This window comes from Tetrao urogallus (assembly GCF_951394365.1).
Source record: "Tetrao urogallus genome assembly, chromosome: 19".
Lineage (NCBI taxonomy): Eukaryota > Metazoa > Chordata > Aves > Galliformes > Phasianidae > Tetrao > Tetrao urogallus.
In genome coordinates, this window is record NC_136832.1 from 10,112,991 (window position 1) to 10,129,131 (window position 16,141).

Consider the following 16,141-nt stretch of genomic DNA (forward strand, 5'->3'; position numbering starts at 1 on the left):
GTTAGTATACGGTGTTTCAAATGGCCCTTGCTGCTTTGCGGCTTCTAGCCATGCCACTGCTGCAGCCCCTCATGTGTGGCTCCTGGAGGAGCTGAGCTGTGCCAGGGGCAGGACTGCATCATGGAGCTGCTGGGACTGGGGAGCCCAACCCCTGCAATACATGGAGGGTTTGGGAACATGCTGTGATGTGTAATGCAGAGCTCCAGAGGCAGTGGAGAATGGAAACTGATGATAACAAGCTGAAAAAACGTGAAAGCCAGCGAATTCCTGGAGGGAAAGAAAGTTACTTTCCTGTGTTGGATAATACTGATGTTAGCAAGAGGACTTGTCATTTTTTTATAGGTAGATTTCTTTGCAGGATTTATTTTACATGTTGCTCTTACGCAGCGTGATTCCCTCCATGCTTCCTGAGCTCCATCTCTTGCAGCAGGGCCCAGTTCTGCTGTCCTGTTCCAGGTCAGGCCCACCAGCCCAGCCCCAGAGCACCGCATGGCATGCGTCACACAGAGGAAAAGTAAGGAACGGTGGTCTTTCTAGATCAAGAAGCGGGAGAAAAGTTACAGGCTTTGCTACATTTCTGTGCCCATGTGTCAACTTCTGTCTGGTTGCAAAATACCAGGTTATCCATGCTACAACTGCCACTTACTTCTCTTCAATGTGCATTTTCTTTTAAAAGATACTGTATCTTTTATCTGGTTGTAATGAGGACAGACGTTTTAATCAGAGGTTAGTCATTTATTTTTGCAAACTATTGTTTTCCTTCATCATTTTTGCAGATAATTAAATGGTTCGCTTGGCACAGTGTGTCTGCTTTATTAAAACAGGTAATTTTGAAAAAAAGAAAGATGGTATTTTTTGGTTCACTGCACAAGAATTGCTTTTATCTTTATCTTCACGTGTAGTTTCTGGTGGCCCTGCAGTCCCCTCATGTGTTGGAGCACTTTGGTACGCCCAGCTCTGCTCTGCAGAGGAGAGGCCCTGTGCTACATTTTGCTGTCGATCCAGAATTCCCCGTGTGCATTCGTTGCACTTCTTAAGAATCAAAGCGGAACTAAATTTATTTTTTGTGGCACTGAATTTTAATCAGAATGGTCCAAAAGCAGACAAGTTGTGAGACAAGCTTTATTCTGCACTGAAACCTTTTTGCTGGGCTGGGATTAAAGTCAGCCCATTCTCCTGCCCTGCAATTCCCAATCTCTGGACTTAGAGAGCTGGATAATCATCAAAACACAAAAGACTCTATTAATAACCAGCCGTGCGGGGAAACTGAAGGCTGATGTAAAGTGCTGCAGCTGCGTCTTCCGGGCAGGGGGATGTGGTGCTTAATGCTGTGTTTAATGGGATTCAGAGGAGTGTTTGTGGTGGGCTCAGCTCTGCTTTGCCTGTTGTGGGACAGGCGCTGGGCTCAGCAGGCTCGGCCCACATGCTATGTTCTGCTTAACCTGGTCTGGTCCAGAGCCGCATCCTTTGTCTTCCCATCCCATCTATGCATAGTGGTACGTGTGCAGGAGCTGTCAGCTGCAGCGCTGCTCTTTTCTGTGCCCGTGTGCCATTACCGACCACTGCAGGCAGCGCTGCGCCTTCGTTCCATTCTGTCCTGGGCTCCGCTGCATACCAGGGCCATGCGCCTGCTGCCAGGGGTGCTGGTGGGGTCTGGCATGTGCAGGATGGCAGTGGTGGTGCTGGGGGGTCCCGTGGTGATGCAGGATGGCAGTGGTGGTGCTGGGGGTCCCGTGGTGATGCAGGATGGCAGTGGTGGTGCTGGGGGTCCCGTGGTGATGCAGGATGGCAGTGGTGGTGCTGGGGGGCCCTGTGGTGATGCAGGATGGCAGTGGTGGTGCTGGGGGTCCCGTGGTGATGCAGGATGGCAGTGGTGGTGCTGGGGGTCCCGTGGTGATGCAGGATGGCAGTGGTGGTGCTGGGGGTCCCGTGGTGATGCAGGATGGCAGTGGTGGTGCTGGGGGTCCCGTGGTGATGCAGGATGGCAGTGGTGGTGCTGGGGGTCCCGTGGTGATGCAGGATGGCAGTGGTGGTGCTGGGGGTCCCGTGGTGATGCAGGATGGCAGTGGTGGTGCTGGGGGGCCCTGTGGTGATGCAGGATGGCAGTGGTGGTGCTGGGGGCCCCGTGGTGATGCAGGATGGCAGTGGTGGTGCTGGGGGTCCCGTGGTGATGCAGGATGGCAGTGGTGGTGCTGGGGGGCCCTGTGGTGATGCAGGCACCTCATGGCAGCGCAGCTCACAGCGGTTTCTGTGCGGTGCGGCCTCCAGGCGCTGCATCGTGTTTGTTTTGCTTTTCTGAGTGCCGTAGTTCCATTTTTTTTAAATAGGAAGCTGCTCTGTGGTTTGGATATTTAAACAGTTATTAACCAAATGACAATTAACAGATTGCACCGACAGATTTTCTTTTCAGAACCTCTGAAATCGAGTACAGTTTGCAAAACTATCGCGGCACAGTAATGACAATGAATTTTGATTTCCCGGAACTGATATTAGACTCCTTATTAAACTATGTGCATCTGCTTTTAATTTACTCCAAATAATTGGAAAATGCAATGAAGCTTTCCAATTAAAGCACGGCTTTATGCTGTTTAATAATACCCCCATAATATTATAGCTTACGAAGTGACAGGTGAGTTGGTGTATGAATAAAACATAAAGGCGGCAATAAGGGACAGAAAACCGGAGACAGTTGTTGGGGATTTTAAATGCTGGATGTAATTTGCATATATTAATCTCTTCTTTTCAGCCTTATCAGGCGTTCTTCAGTATTTGAAGTTAAAATAGCGTTGACAGGCGGGAGTACGCTTAGTTTTTTCAAGGATTTATTACTTGTATAATTTCTGATCTTTAATAAGCAGATATGACTGATCCTCATAGTTCTATAGAAATCGGTTAATTGTTCCAGATGGCGTGTACTGATTATGCAAAATTACTTTTCACACCATTTTTTTTTTCTGATGGAGTTTGGAGTAAAATTAAATTTTTTATAGCTTTCTTATCATGCTGTTTTACAGTGGTTTTCGCACAGAAGTTGAATTTAATCTACTATATTACATTGACCAGCAGAGTTATTCTAATGTAGCATTTTCTGATTTGACAAAGAATAATAGAACACATCGCTCATTGTTCGTTACTTGCTGCTAATAAAAAGGCGTTCTAGTGCAGAAAACCAGGCTGTTATTTATGAAGAATGCTTAATTTGCACCGTTAAAATGCAGAATTGTTACAGTGAGATGTTCTCTCTTTTGGATAGAAGACGCAGGCAGAACAAATAAAAACAGTCTCGTCGCTGCAGATTCCCTCTGACGCCGGGGATCTCTCAGGCCGGCTGCAGGCAGGCTGGGAGGTGTGTCCCCTCCCCGGGGATGGATCTCAGTGGCGTCGTTTCGTAATCCCCGAGGTGGGCATCCCTGTGTCACAGCCATCCAGTACCACGCTGTCCCCATCCGGGGCTGCTCCCCCCCACAGGCCGTGGCGGAGGGCCGAGGTGCAGACCCAGCCCGGCCGTCCCGTCCTGCTGCTGCTCCTCGCAGAGCAGAGCAGCCTCTGCTGAAGGCGGAATTAAAATCTGCCGATAAGTCGGGAAGTGGGGATGCAGCAAACGGACCTTGGGAAAGAGCGCTTATTTCTGACTCTGTAGAAAGGAGGCGAGTAATTAACTCAGCCATTAGAAATCTCAGGATTTCTCTCATCTCCTGCGGAACGAGAAGATTGTTTGTGTATACTTTTATATATTGTGTGTTTATATATTGTGTACAAATAATATATAGGAAAGCGAGTAATGGCATAAATCAGGAACGATTAGAAAATATTTGTCCTAATGAAGTAATAATTTGGTAGTAATGCTTTTCATCAGCGTAGCTTAAGGCTACATTAAGTGGACAGACTTTATATGGATTCTCTAATTTTAATCTCCAAAATGCTATCTAATGTCTCATTAAGACTCGCATATAATGTATCTTAAGTACAGTCATTAAATATAGTTTAGGGAGATTTATGTTCAGATATTGCTTAAAGATATTTTAATAGGCCCATTTACTCTGATGATATTAACGAGCTCTTAACACATATTAAGCCTCTAAAACTGGGAGCATTCCTCTCGCAGTGACAAAACAGTGTGGAGTGGGGTCCTGTGGCACAGCCGTGTTGCAGGGCTGCCGTGCCCCAGGGCTGCGCTGCTGCGGGCGGTGGGGCTGGGAGGCACCACGGCTCTGTGTGTGCACTGCAGTAAATAATGAGGGCTTGTAAGGACTGAGCCAGGCACGGCCGTGATTCATACAGCCCGCAGTTTTGATCGCTTCAAGTCGGTGCAGGAATTGTAATTATGTTGAATACAAACTGCTTGTTCCCATATCGTCGCTTTAGTTCCAGCTCCACTAGTTATTGCAAACAAAATTCTCCAGTTTCATCATTCGGCTCTTCTTAAAGAATCCTTCTGAGTTCAGAGACTTTTCTAATTACTAAATTGGTTTGTTAGGAGGAGATAATAGCAAATTTCTTCTTTTCGTAATTGGACACTTCTTCCCTGTAGGCTAATGTATGCTCAGCACTCGCATGCACAATAAGCCGTGCTTTTGAGAAGCCGTAACTAGCTAATAAGTGCCGCGGTGTCATCAGAGAGTAATGGTTTGCTGATTAGCATAATTAATGACAAATGGTGGTGTGGAGCTGGCGGATTGGTTTAGCAGATGATGAATGCGTTGCAGCCGCCACTGAATCCTGCCAAAGTCCCCTGGATGCCAGCCGCCCGTGAGCAGAGCCCTGTGGCTGGGGCTGGCACAGGGCACGGGCATGGCCCTGTGTACGGCCCTGGGCACGGCCCTGAGCACGGCCCTGGGCACGGCCCTGTCTACGGCCCTGGGCACGGCCCTGAGCACGGCCCTGAGCACGGCCCTGGGCACGGCCTTCCCACTGCAGCGCAGTGCTGAGCACACGGGGCAGCTGATGCACTGCAGTGAGCTGTGTTGAGCTGTGCCAGGCACTCTGCGGAGGGCGGGAGGGAGCTGCCCACGTCTGTCCGTGCTATGAGACGGGTGCGTTTTCTGTGACTTGATTAATCAGTGCTAATTTGCATTCGCACATGAGACTGATAAAAATGGAGTTACCTTTTCACCTTTAAAGGGGAGCTGGGATTATCTCTCGGTTGTCTCTTTTTTAAGTGATAAGCAACTCTTTTACCAGTAAGGATGAAAATACTTAATTTGCATTAGCAAAAGCAGCTAATTATTATATAGTTAATTAGCATCTGGAAATGAGGATTATCTTAATTACAAAGCACAATTTCCTTAATAGCTACAAAACTGTAAGTTTGATCTGTGTGGAGATTGGTGACTATTATTATGTAATTAGTGATCATATTAATGGTGCAGTGTATTTAGATATAATTTGCATATGCAAATGAAATTTACCCGATAGAAATATGTGGCTCCGCTAATGGCTCTGAGCACTTAAAAACTGAATTACATCAGGAGGCGAGGTCCTGGCCAGCTGCGTGGCACCACTGTGCCCCCAGCCCCTCTCAGCCGCACTGCAGCTGCCGACAGCTGGGCACCGCCTGCACCTCCCTGCACCACCCTGCTGCGCGCAGCGCTGGGTGCAAGACTGGCGCCTCCTGCAGCAGCAGCTCCTCCCCTCTGTTTTTACAAAAAGCCAGATACGTGTCAGCTAAGGGAAATCAAAGCTTGCAGGGCCAGAGCCCCTAACAAAAGGCATTGTGTTCCTTTACTGTGCCCTGGTCCCAACCTGCAGTACTGCAAATGGCTGAGGTGCCAAGAACATGAGTGCTGGAGGAAGCAGTCTGCCCCAAGCAGGATGTTTCTCTCATCAAGGGGGGAAATTTACAGCCACAGCCAGGGAACACTGCAGCCATTGTGGGTGCCTCCTCAGATGCTTTTTGCAACTGTTGACCCCAACCTGAGTTGTGCACGCTGGCATTGCTGTCAGCCTGCTGCGGCCCCACAGGCTCTGCTCCCTTCAGTCAGAGCTGGAGGTGATGGAGCAGTGTCTGTGTTTCCTTCAGAGCACGACCCCGCTGTGCTGCTCAGAGCTTTGTGAGCGCCCCACGCTGTATCAGCTCTGCTCTAATTAATTAAGGGCTGTTGCTTGGGAGCAGCACGTGCTTAGGTGTAAGCTTTGAAGTTCAGTATGTTGCAGAGACTTCAAAGGAGACATTTTATTAAAAAATAATAAAATCAAGAGCTCCCAAACACTCGCGATGCGAAGAGCTTGTTTGAAGTTGCTCCATGCTGGCGATGTGGGGCAGCCACAGCACCCAGGTACCATTAGCTATTACCATGCAGTGCTTAACCCTCATGTTATTTAAAGAGAGAAAATAATCAAAGCCAGGAGTGTTGCTCAAGTGTTTTCAGGGCTTGATCTAGCAGTACAGAACTAATTGTGTTGTGTCGTGAGTTATGCAGGAAATAGAGAAAATCAAGGCTGACAATCAAATTAGCAAAAATGTAAATTTATTCCAGGTCTGTTTTTCGAATCAATGTCATTCAGGATGAACAGAAAAGCTGTGGCTGTTTCCATTGCCAGGACTCCTCTCCGTGGTGAGCCTGACCCTCCTGGGGAGCTCTGGGCAGCTCCAGGCTGCGCTGTGGCCTGAGGTGCCTCGTGCTGGGGCCGTTCCCCTGGGCCGCAAACAGAGCTGGAGGTGTTCCTGGAGGAAGGTGGTGAGCTGCTAGGTGCTGCTGTTTCTCCTCTGGGGTTTGGCTGTCACAGTGCTCTGGAGATGAGTAGTGGTGCTGCTCCATATGGCATGTGGCACACATGCTGTACTATTCGGGCTGCTGTTTACATGGCTGTGTACAGAAGAGCAGAAGTAGGAGGCTTAGCTGTACATCGCGGAGGGAGCAGCTCGCTCTGGAAAGTTCGTGCCCTCCTTCTGTTGCCTTGCAGGCTGCTTTTCTCTGCACTTGTGAACAACTTTCTTTGGGGCTGAGACCACAGCGTTCCTCAGCTCTCAGTGTCCTGCACAGTTCTGCACATGGGTGCAGGCACTGAGCTGTGCTGCGGTGGCAGTGCATTCAGGACTGTGTGTTTTCCTGTGGGTTGTGGAAGCGGTTATTGATGTTTAATTTTCAGTGCAATGCAGGAAAGTATTTTGTTATTCAGTTATTTAAATATTTTTAAGATCAGCAAGTGAAAATTCAAGTGTAAAAGACCGTGCAGAGAGCAGTGAAAATAGCCAGAGCTACAGAAGCGCATGCAGAGGATGTGAGGAGGGGTCGGAGGGCTGTGCCACGTCCCCATGGCTGCGCTGTGAGGCACCGGCACTGCCGCAGTGTGCACACCCAGCAGCACGGCACTATTTGTCTGCACCCAGGAGCTAAATATGACAATGTTAGCATTTTTCATTTCCCTGACGTTACCATTAATAAAGCAATGATCCAAAAGAAGCTTTGCTGAGTCTGTTCTTTATGCTTCCATCACTCACGACTAGATAATTTCACACAGGATCGTTTTTAAATTAAATGACGATAAAAGTGCTCCGCTGTCCTGTGTTCACTAGTTCATAGAAGTCTATCAAGTCATTAATGTGTCATGACAAACTGCTAGTTGGATTCGAGAATAATTAATTATTTGCATAAATAACAGGTTGGACTTGGTGCCTTGCACGGAGCGTTGGGTGCCGGGACGGCTGCGGGTGGACGGAGCTCCGCCGCTCGTTGTGCTCCACGGCCTTCGGCAGTGGCTGCTTCAAGAAACCAGCTGATCGTTGGAGATTTCAGTGAACAATGATACAGATTTTCATAATCACCATTAATCACCACATATTTTTCAAGATAATTACAGCAATTATTATTTAGATTCCTCTTTATGTGCACATTGTAGAAAAGAACAAGTGCTTATTACGCCGGGTAGTGTAGAGAACTACAGTCTGAAGTTCTTTGTCATCCAGAAACTCATTATGTTAACTGATGCTGTCTGTGAAAGTTTGTCAGCGTGTTTAAATGAGGGTAGCATTGGCAGGTCTGATTATTTAAATCTGGTAGCTTTGCTAAAAATATAGTTATTCTAGAAAGATGAATTACTAATTTGACAACCGCGATTTAGCTGGAGTCTGCAGCAAAGAAGGCGGCATCTATCGTGTGCTCAGAGTGGGTGACGGTGCTCCTCGGGGCACAGGGGGAGTTTCTAAGTCAGCTAACAGCTCGTGCTTACAGCCAGGAGGGGCTGTGGGGCGCGTGGCCCCGCAGTGGGCTGATGGACTTCTCCAGAGTTTGGGCTCAGCACTTCTGGCCGTGGGCTCTTTGGGCACTCTTCTGATTCCAGCGGACGAGCTAATTGCTCGTGACCTTCAGGGAGGAGCTGTTTCTCAGAGACATTAAGCGGCGCTGACATTTTTCTTTCTGAGATCCCTGTCTGTTTTTTTCTGGTTTTGAGAGCGGTGCAGGCAGCTCCCTGATCTGTTGCACATGTTCCACGGAGGGGAGAAGCCATCCGGGCGCAGCACTGCGGCTCTCGGCAGGCCTTCCCCTCCGCTGCCTGCCCAGCACAGCAGCGCAGGCCGGGTTCTGCCCAGCTGTGGGCACCCTGCAGCGCCAGCCATCACTGCCCCAGCACGGCGTGTGTAAGTGCCGTGAGTTCTGCCTGGCTGTGCAGAGCTGCTGGGTGAGCTGCTGGCCTTCTGCCTTTTCCTTGTAGTGTGATGGGTCTGCCGTGCCAGCTCCTGTGCACACTCCCTGCGCTTTGGGACTGTGCCATTAATAACACGCTTCCATGCATCGTGCCATTTTTAAGTATGATCGTTAGGATAAAGGGCATATACTTAATTACAGGCCTGCTTAATTACAGCTCTGTTGAAGCTCGTTTGTTTGGGAGAGTGCTAATTGTGCTGCTGGGCCCTTGGCACGCCCCGCGTTCAGCTGCTCCTGGCAGGGCGGGCGCAGGGCAGCGCGGCCCATCCTGCAGATCGCCGCACAAACAGCGGCGCGAGCGATCAAAGCAGCTTCTGCGGGGGGAATGGATGCAGATGGTCTTCCAGGTTCAGAACTTTCCAGGGTTTTGTGACGCTGCTTTTCATCTGTTTCCTTTTGTTTCATGAAACACCGTGGCTGCCACATAACACCTTTGATAATGAAATGATCTCAGTGGAGTGGGGTTTTTTTTGTTTTCATTTGGTTTGGTTCTTTAAGTCAAAAATAGTGTGTCAGATGCTAAGTATTCTTAAATGACTCATTAAATCACTAACGTAATAACTCGCTGGTGCTGATGGCAGTTAGGAAACAGCAAGCGGGGAGATGCAGGCTTCAGGGGTGCAGATGCTTTGTGAAAGAAAACCGTATTTGAGGATTACTGGAGGGCATTTCAGGGGTTAAAGTTGGCCTGGTTGAAGTTTTTATTTCCTTGAGAGCTGAAACTTAAAGGTGTAACTGACACAAAGCGTGTGTGTCTGGGGCTGCACTCTGCCTTAGAAATGTGCCCTTTTCAGTCTTGTGTGGAAATTGCTGAGATGCGTGCTTCAGAAGTAAGTGGCACACTTGTACTGACATATCTTGTGGGAGGGTTTCTGTGAAGTTTCCAAGGCAGCGATAACAAGACAGGAACACTGAGCATCACTGCGTTATCAGAGAAGAATATACAAGACATTAAAATAGAAGAAATCCTCTTAATATCATTAAGGTGGTGCTGCAGAGAGTGCCTGGCACAGTGACGTGTCCGTGTGCCTGTCCTCTACTTCACTGATTTCTGTCCCCCAGAGGCCATTTGCATTTTGTTTCAGCTCTGTTTCTTGCTGCCAAATCTCGAATGATGACAGCCGGGCAAGGGAAGGGGCTGGCAGTAGTTCCGCCCAGGTAGCAGTTCTTACAGCTTTGCATTTGGAAGGTGAAAGTTACCTGAACAGGTGTTTTCCTTTTCCTCTTGCTCGGACACCAAGTTAGCTCAGATGGATCTCTGTGGTAGTGTTAAATAAATATCTGTCCTTTCAGAGTGTTTATTTTGCGTTGCAAACACCATCCCGTTTTGGCATCTGGTCCAAATTGGAACCAAACTTAAAACTGAGACCATGAAATTACATTGAGTAGAGCAAGGAAGGTTCATCGAGCTGCTGACTTTGTAGCTGTGTCTTGAATGGAGAGAAACCGCTGGGAGATTGGAGGGAGAAATGATTGTCAGTAACGTCCATGGAGCATCAGTCCGATGTCACTGCCGTGTACACTTGGTATGTTTTTGTGAGCGTGAAGTTGCACACCAGAAGTGAGCTGAAAAAGTAACATCTCTGCTTGTTTTGTCCCTTACAGCAATGGATGGAGTGCCTTTCATGATCTCGGAGAAGTTTGCCTGTGCTCCTGAAGGGGTGAGTTGTCCTCATTCTCATTCCCATGTCTATAGTTTGTCTGTTCATGGGGAGTGGTCACAAGGCATTGACACAAACTGCCTGCTTCTGGAAGCTGATCTCTGGGAGCCCACATCTTGCTGAGCTGTAGGGCAGAAGCAGCCTGGGGCCAGGTCTGCACAGGAGCTGACTTCTCCCAGGAGAGGAAGGTTTAACACCATTAAAATGGGAGTGGCAGCGTGGCTTTGGGCACTGGAAACACCTTTTATTTCTTATTAGAGATTTGAAGAAAGCTGCAAATACTCATGTCTACCACATTTCTATGCCACTGATGCAGCATCGCAGAAGTCAGCCTCACAGGTTCCACTGTGCACCCTGAAGGTCAGACCAGTGGTAGCAGTGCGATGCCAGGTCAGGCGCTGTGCCCACGGCTAGGCCGGGCTCCTTCCTCCCACCACTGCCTCACCTGAGGGCGATGCTGGAGCACCACTGCTTTTTCTGCCCTAAAACCAAGTGCCGTTGGTATCACCTGGGCCTTCCAGAGCTGTTGAATCACTGCGAGCACTGGTGGCTGCACATGGAGCTGAGGAGCTGCGGCTGTCCCGAGATAGCAGGGTTGCCATGGCTACATTGGAGGAAATCCAATTCCGACGTGAAAATGTGCCATCGTGTTTACCAATTCCAGCCTGGAAAGTTTAGAGAGGTGCTTGAGTCCTAATGACACCACAGCTGGACCTCTGCAGAGCGCCAGGAGCAGGAACAGCGATAGAAAAATGATTCTAGTGGTCCTGCTGCCCTCTGGCTTGAGAGATTATTTAAGTCAGGGCATCTGTGGCGCAGCAGCAGAGCAGAGAGGTCCCCACACACAGCACGGCGGCACAGCCAGGGCATCCCCACGCACAGCACACTTGGGCCCTGCGGGAGCTGCTCAGCACCGCATCCTGCAGCTCACGGCAGTCCCACAGCACTGACCGGAGTTGGTGGGCTGGAACTCAGAAGCCCTGAGAGCCTAATGCAACCCATTACCAGTTCTTTAATCAATCTAATCACTAAAACAGTATCTCTTTTAAAGTCAATTTATGAGAAGCTGTTACAGCAAATGCAGAGCCGTCAGCTGTGTCTGATTTTTCCCACCATGCTCCTGCTTCGTACATCCTTTTTCTCGCTGACACAACCTGTGTGTGCAGCCGGATGCAGTTTTTCACATCCACTGCTCTCTGCAATGGTTGTTTATGGGCCGTTATTCCCGGAAAGCTGGGTCCCCTGTTGCAAGGACAAGCGCAGAGAGATTAGGCTGTGCTAATCCTCCCCTCAGATCCTTTAGACACCATTGCCACCATATGGTCACTTTGGTCACTTTGTTTCCCCGCCCGTGCCACTCACACCTGTGTGCTGTAGCCAAACAAAGCCTGTGGGCAGTGCGAGGCATGTGCTGAGGGCAGCGAGGTGGCTGAAGATTGCCCTATCTGAAGTGATGCAGTAATGGCTGTCAGCTGTCCCCACTTAGGGAGAAAGGCATTAGAGCTGTTATCCCTAAACCAGCTTCTGCTTCTTCACTCTTGTGGTGCACCAAGAAATAGGATTATGCATGCGTTTACAGATGGTGCCTCTAAATCTCTGGTGATAGAATCTTTGCTGACTTTAAACAAAATGAAAACAAAACAATAGAAAAAAAACCCGACAAACTAAATTGGACATTTGTTTCTTTTTTTTCCCCACAGATGCAGCCAGTTGATCTCTTGGGCATCACGATCAAAAGCCTTGCAGAAATTGAAAAGGAGGTAGGTACCCAGTCATACACTGAGCAAAAGCTGTATGAGATCTGTGCTTATTTGGTTGCAAGACCCTCTGCCCTGTGGCAAAGCTCTCATCTTTCCCAATTCACTGTTTGTGGATGAAGTCAGTTTTGAGTCAAATAGTTAATATGGAATTAGAAACATCTGTAATTTGTGCCTACTGAATCTTCAGGTATTGAATCTAGTGGCAAAGTCTGCTGCCCTTCATTTAGTTCCAGATGTCTCTCTTATTTAACCTTTCTTATTATCAGAATTGCCTTTGTGCCTCCTTGCTCTCAAACACCTCTGTTGTGCACACTGTCAGGGTTAAAGGCTGTGCTGGGAGACTGTGAGCACTGGGGCTGGCACCTGCTGGCTTTCCTCACACCCTTCTGATCCACTGCAGGCTATGTATTTTTCAGAGTAATGAAAAGTCTAATTATGCAGCCCATATTCCTTGATGAAGTATCTTGTCTGCACATAGATAGCTGCAAATATAAATATTGTGAATTTCTGCATGACTTTATTTCCCTTGCAAGCAATAGCACCATTAAAGCCAATCTTCTGGATTTCCAAAGCAGCAAGAATGTTTTCCCTGGAGCTAGATGCCTTGCAAAAAGTATTCCCAGAGAATTCCAAGAGTTATTGTTCTCTGTCGCCACATTTGCAGATGTATGCACCCATCCTCCGAGCTGCACAGTGAGCCCAATGAAAGGACCCCACCCTTTCAGGAGAATCAGGGAAAAGAGGTGCCGTTCTGTTCTGCACCCTCAGGCTGTGTCTGGAGCCAGCCTCTCGCTGCACCAGGCCCAGGACCTGCATGGCTGTGTGCTGGGAGTGTGTGAGCAAATGGTGAAACCCCGTGAGAGCAGAGAGTGAAGACGCTTGGTTTTAAGATGAGGGCGCAGTTGGCCTGTGCCCAGTTCAATGCATGTCTGGCAGTGAGGAGCAGAAGCCCCGCACCATTGCTGCCATCTCCTTGCAGAACTGCAGCGAGTTGCGCTGGCTGGTCCTCGTGTCCCAGGCAGGGAAGCTTCCTGTGTGAGCGCCAGGCAGGCCAGGCGGGCTGCACGTGGTGCAGCGGTGCAGCAGCAGGGCTGTGCTGTGTGCGGCTCCGGCAGGTTGGGCTGTGTGGGCCTGTGCTGCGCAGGCTGCTGCAGGCCTCGGCTCTCCAAGTGAGGCGTCCTCGTTAGCTCAGCGTTGAGCTGAAAGTCTGGAGTCTAATTAGTGAAGTGTGCATCTAATATTAATCATTCTTTTTAAACTGACAAGGAGGGCTGCCCGTTTAACCACTTAATGGCTTCAAGTTTTCTTAGGCTGCTTTTTGCAAATATATTTAATGAAGAAGTTGTAAATCTAAAGGAGCTTAAAATTTTAATTTTATACAGAAATATTTTTCCTTGTTCTCATGTTTGTAGTCAATTCTCCAGAGTGCAGTCACATGAAATGTTCTTTAAATGAACATATTTGCTAACTGGCATGATTTCAGTTTTTAAAACATCGGTTCCAGCAATTAGGCATTTTTTTCAGTTCCCAAATGACTAGAGAAATTCGTCTTGATTATAATTGCTCTTAGCCACGCATATCTAATTTGTGTCTTTTTAAGTGTTAATTAGTAAACAGTTTGAGCTGACATCTTTATGTGTTTGTGTGTTGAAAAATGAGGCTTATTGCTTCTGTAGCTCGGGGTGGTGCTGCTGGCTGCGACATCGTGACATTGAGGTGCAATTAATGAAGACATGCCTGCCAATTAAAAGGCGGTCTGGAAGCGCGGCTCGCTGACACGCCGCCCCGCAGCTGGCAGCGCTCGGTGCCGCGCGGACAAAATGGAAGCTGCGCGCGGTGCCGCGGTTGCCGTGGCAGCGCCAACTCCCGTCGCGCCGCGCGTGCACCGTGACGCGGAGGAGGCCGGGAGGCGACTGCGGCGCAGCCCGGGAGCGGTCGCCGAGCACCCCCTAGTGCCCAGCGCCTCCGTGCACCGCGCGGCTCGGCTCCCGCTCCGCCCGCAGACGAGGCCGGCGCTCGGGGTCCCGGTGCGGCTCTCGCTCGGCCCCGCCCGGCGCTGTGCCGCTGTGCCGCCGTGCGGCGGGGCGGGCGGGGGCGCGCCCGGGCTGGCCGCCGCCAGGTGGCGCTGTGGCGGCGGCGGCGGCCCCGCGCCTCGGAGCTCGGCGGTGCTGCCCGGGGTGAGCGGTCCGGGTTGCCCGAGACCTGCGGGCTCAGGGGCTTCCGCCCAGGTTGCCGAACCGACGATTGTAATTACGGCAGTACGGCTTGTGTAACCGGGCGTGCGGCGGGGACTCGTCCTGCCCGGCTGCCCGGTGTGGAGGGCGGCGCAGCGGGCGCGCCGGGTTAACGTGGGACTGCTGGAGAGGGGTGATTCTCCGGAGTGCCCCCCGCCCCGCCTCCCGCTCGGGTCGCTCCCCCTGGGGCCACGCCGGGGAGCCCGCAGTCGGGTGTCCCACGGCGCCTCTGTCTCGCTTTCCCGCAGTACGACTACAGCTTCAGGACGGAGCAGAGCGCGGCAGCCCGCCTGCCGCCCAGCCCCACGCGCTGCCCGCCGGTCCCACCGTCCTGAGCGCCGGCGCCGGAGCGGCCGCGTGCAGCACTACTGAGCGGGACGCGGCTCCGGGCCCCGCGGCCCCGCCGCTCCGGCCTCGCCCCGCCCCGCCCCGCCTCCGTACGCCCCGCTCCGCGCGTCAGACCTCGCGACCCTTCGGCAGCTGCTGCAGACGCGTCTCCACGTGAGTATGCTGCTCGGAGAGCGACCGGCGGCCTCCCGCCTGCTCCCGTTCCCGTATCCCCTGCTGTAGGACGGTCACAAAACGGCCGACCGTAGCGAAGCGCCGCGCACGGCCAGCTGTGAGCTCGCAGACGATCAGGGACGCTCGGCAGCGAGCCCTGAGAAAGAAAAAGACTCAGCCGTCAGCAGCGGGCCCAGCCCGCGGTGCTCGGTGGTATCCCCGGACGTGGGGCGCACGGCAGCTCCGCCGCAGCCGCGATCGGCCCGGGCTCAGATCTTCGTTCTGCCACGGCCGCGTGGGGCCGGGGCCTCTCGCTCTGGCCTCGCTACGCCTCCCCTCTCCCCGGCAGCTGGCAAACGGAGGTCGCGCGGAGCCCGGCGCTGCGGTTCCTCTGCTGTGCGCGGCGACCTCGAGTGACGAACGTCCCGGCTGCCCCCGGCTGGACGCTGGCCGCGGTCCGGGCGGCCCCTGCGCCCCGTGCTGAGCCGCGCCCCGCTGACGGGTGGATGCTGCTGCCCGCCTGCGGCGTGGAGCGGGTCTCTCGTTTTTGCCTCGTAGCTGCTACAAGAGGCGTGCCCGTCCCCTCTGGCACTCTGGAGGGAAGCACTGAACTCTGGCGTAGCGCAGGATGAGAGCTGATGCGTAAAGCTGACCTCAGCCTCCTTGTGAGCTCGCTCCAGAGTTGAATGCATGTCTTGGAAAAGTCTGTTGCTGTAATAAGTTATTGAGAAATGCCTATCTGACCTGTGCTGCTTTTTCAAGTTTCTGCTGTAGAACAAAGCTACATCATGGCAGCAAAATGGCAATTTTTAAGTAAGTGTTAAAATGTACAACTTTTTGTATTGTAAAATAATGATTACCTAACCCCATTGAAATGCAATTGTCATAGTAACAAGTATCAGTATTGCCGCTCTCTGTCTGGGTCACATGTATGCCCTGACCTGCTTTGCACTGCATTTGATGGATCTTGTATTTTCTAGTTGGATGGAATGGTGACTAACGGTAGGTTTTGTACTGTCAGCTTGTATTTTTTATTTGTACATATGTAAAGTATTTCTTGTCCAAAGACTCATTTCTGGTTTTAAGGCACCATATCGTATTGCTGGGATAATGAGCACAAAATACCTTAACGTTCAGGATAGTCTGATTCCAGTTCTTTGCTTCAACTTCTTCCAGTCAGGTAATCATTTTCTAAAACTGTAACTTGCTTTCCTCTGTAAAGCAAGGCTGTGTGATTTGAAAGCACAGGCAGATTCAGTTGCAGGTGTGTCATAACTTGGTCAAAAGAATTAAAGCTATTTCATTTGCATCAGCTCTAGAGGTTTGAGTGACCCCCTGGA

The 16,141-nt window shown here is 50.7% G+C and overlaps 1 protein-coding gene across 1 annotated transcript in view; it reads left to right on the forward strand.

The window, feature by feature from the left end:
* MVB12B (multivesicular body subunit 12B) overlaps positions 1 to 14,635 on the forward strand; it is a gene marked incomplete at both ends in the record, with an annotated part of 45,163 nt that extends 30,528 nt beyond the window's left edge. Inside the window, 3 exons of the mRNA XM_079544750.1 lie at positions 10,251 to 10,306; positions 12,007 to 12,066; positions 14,549 to 14,635. Coding sequence (XP_079400876.1) covers positions 10,251 to 10,306; positions 12,007 to 12,066; positions 14,549 to 14,635 — 203 coding nt within the window. The remainder of the gene's footprint in view (positions 1 to 10,250; positions 10,307 to 12,006; positions 12,067 to 14,548) is intronic.
* Between the last annotated feature and the right edge of the window lie 1,506 nt (positions 14,636 to 16,141).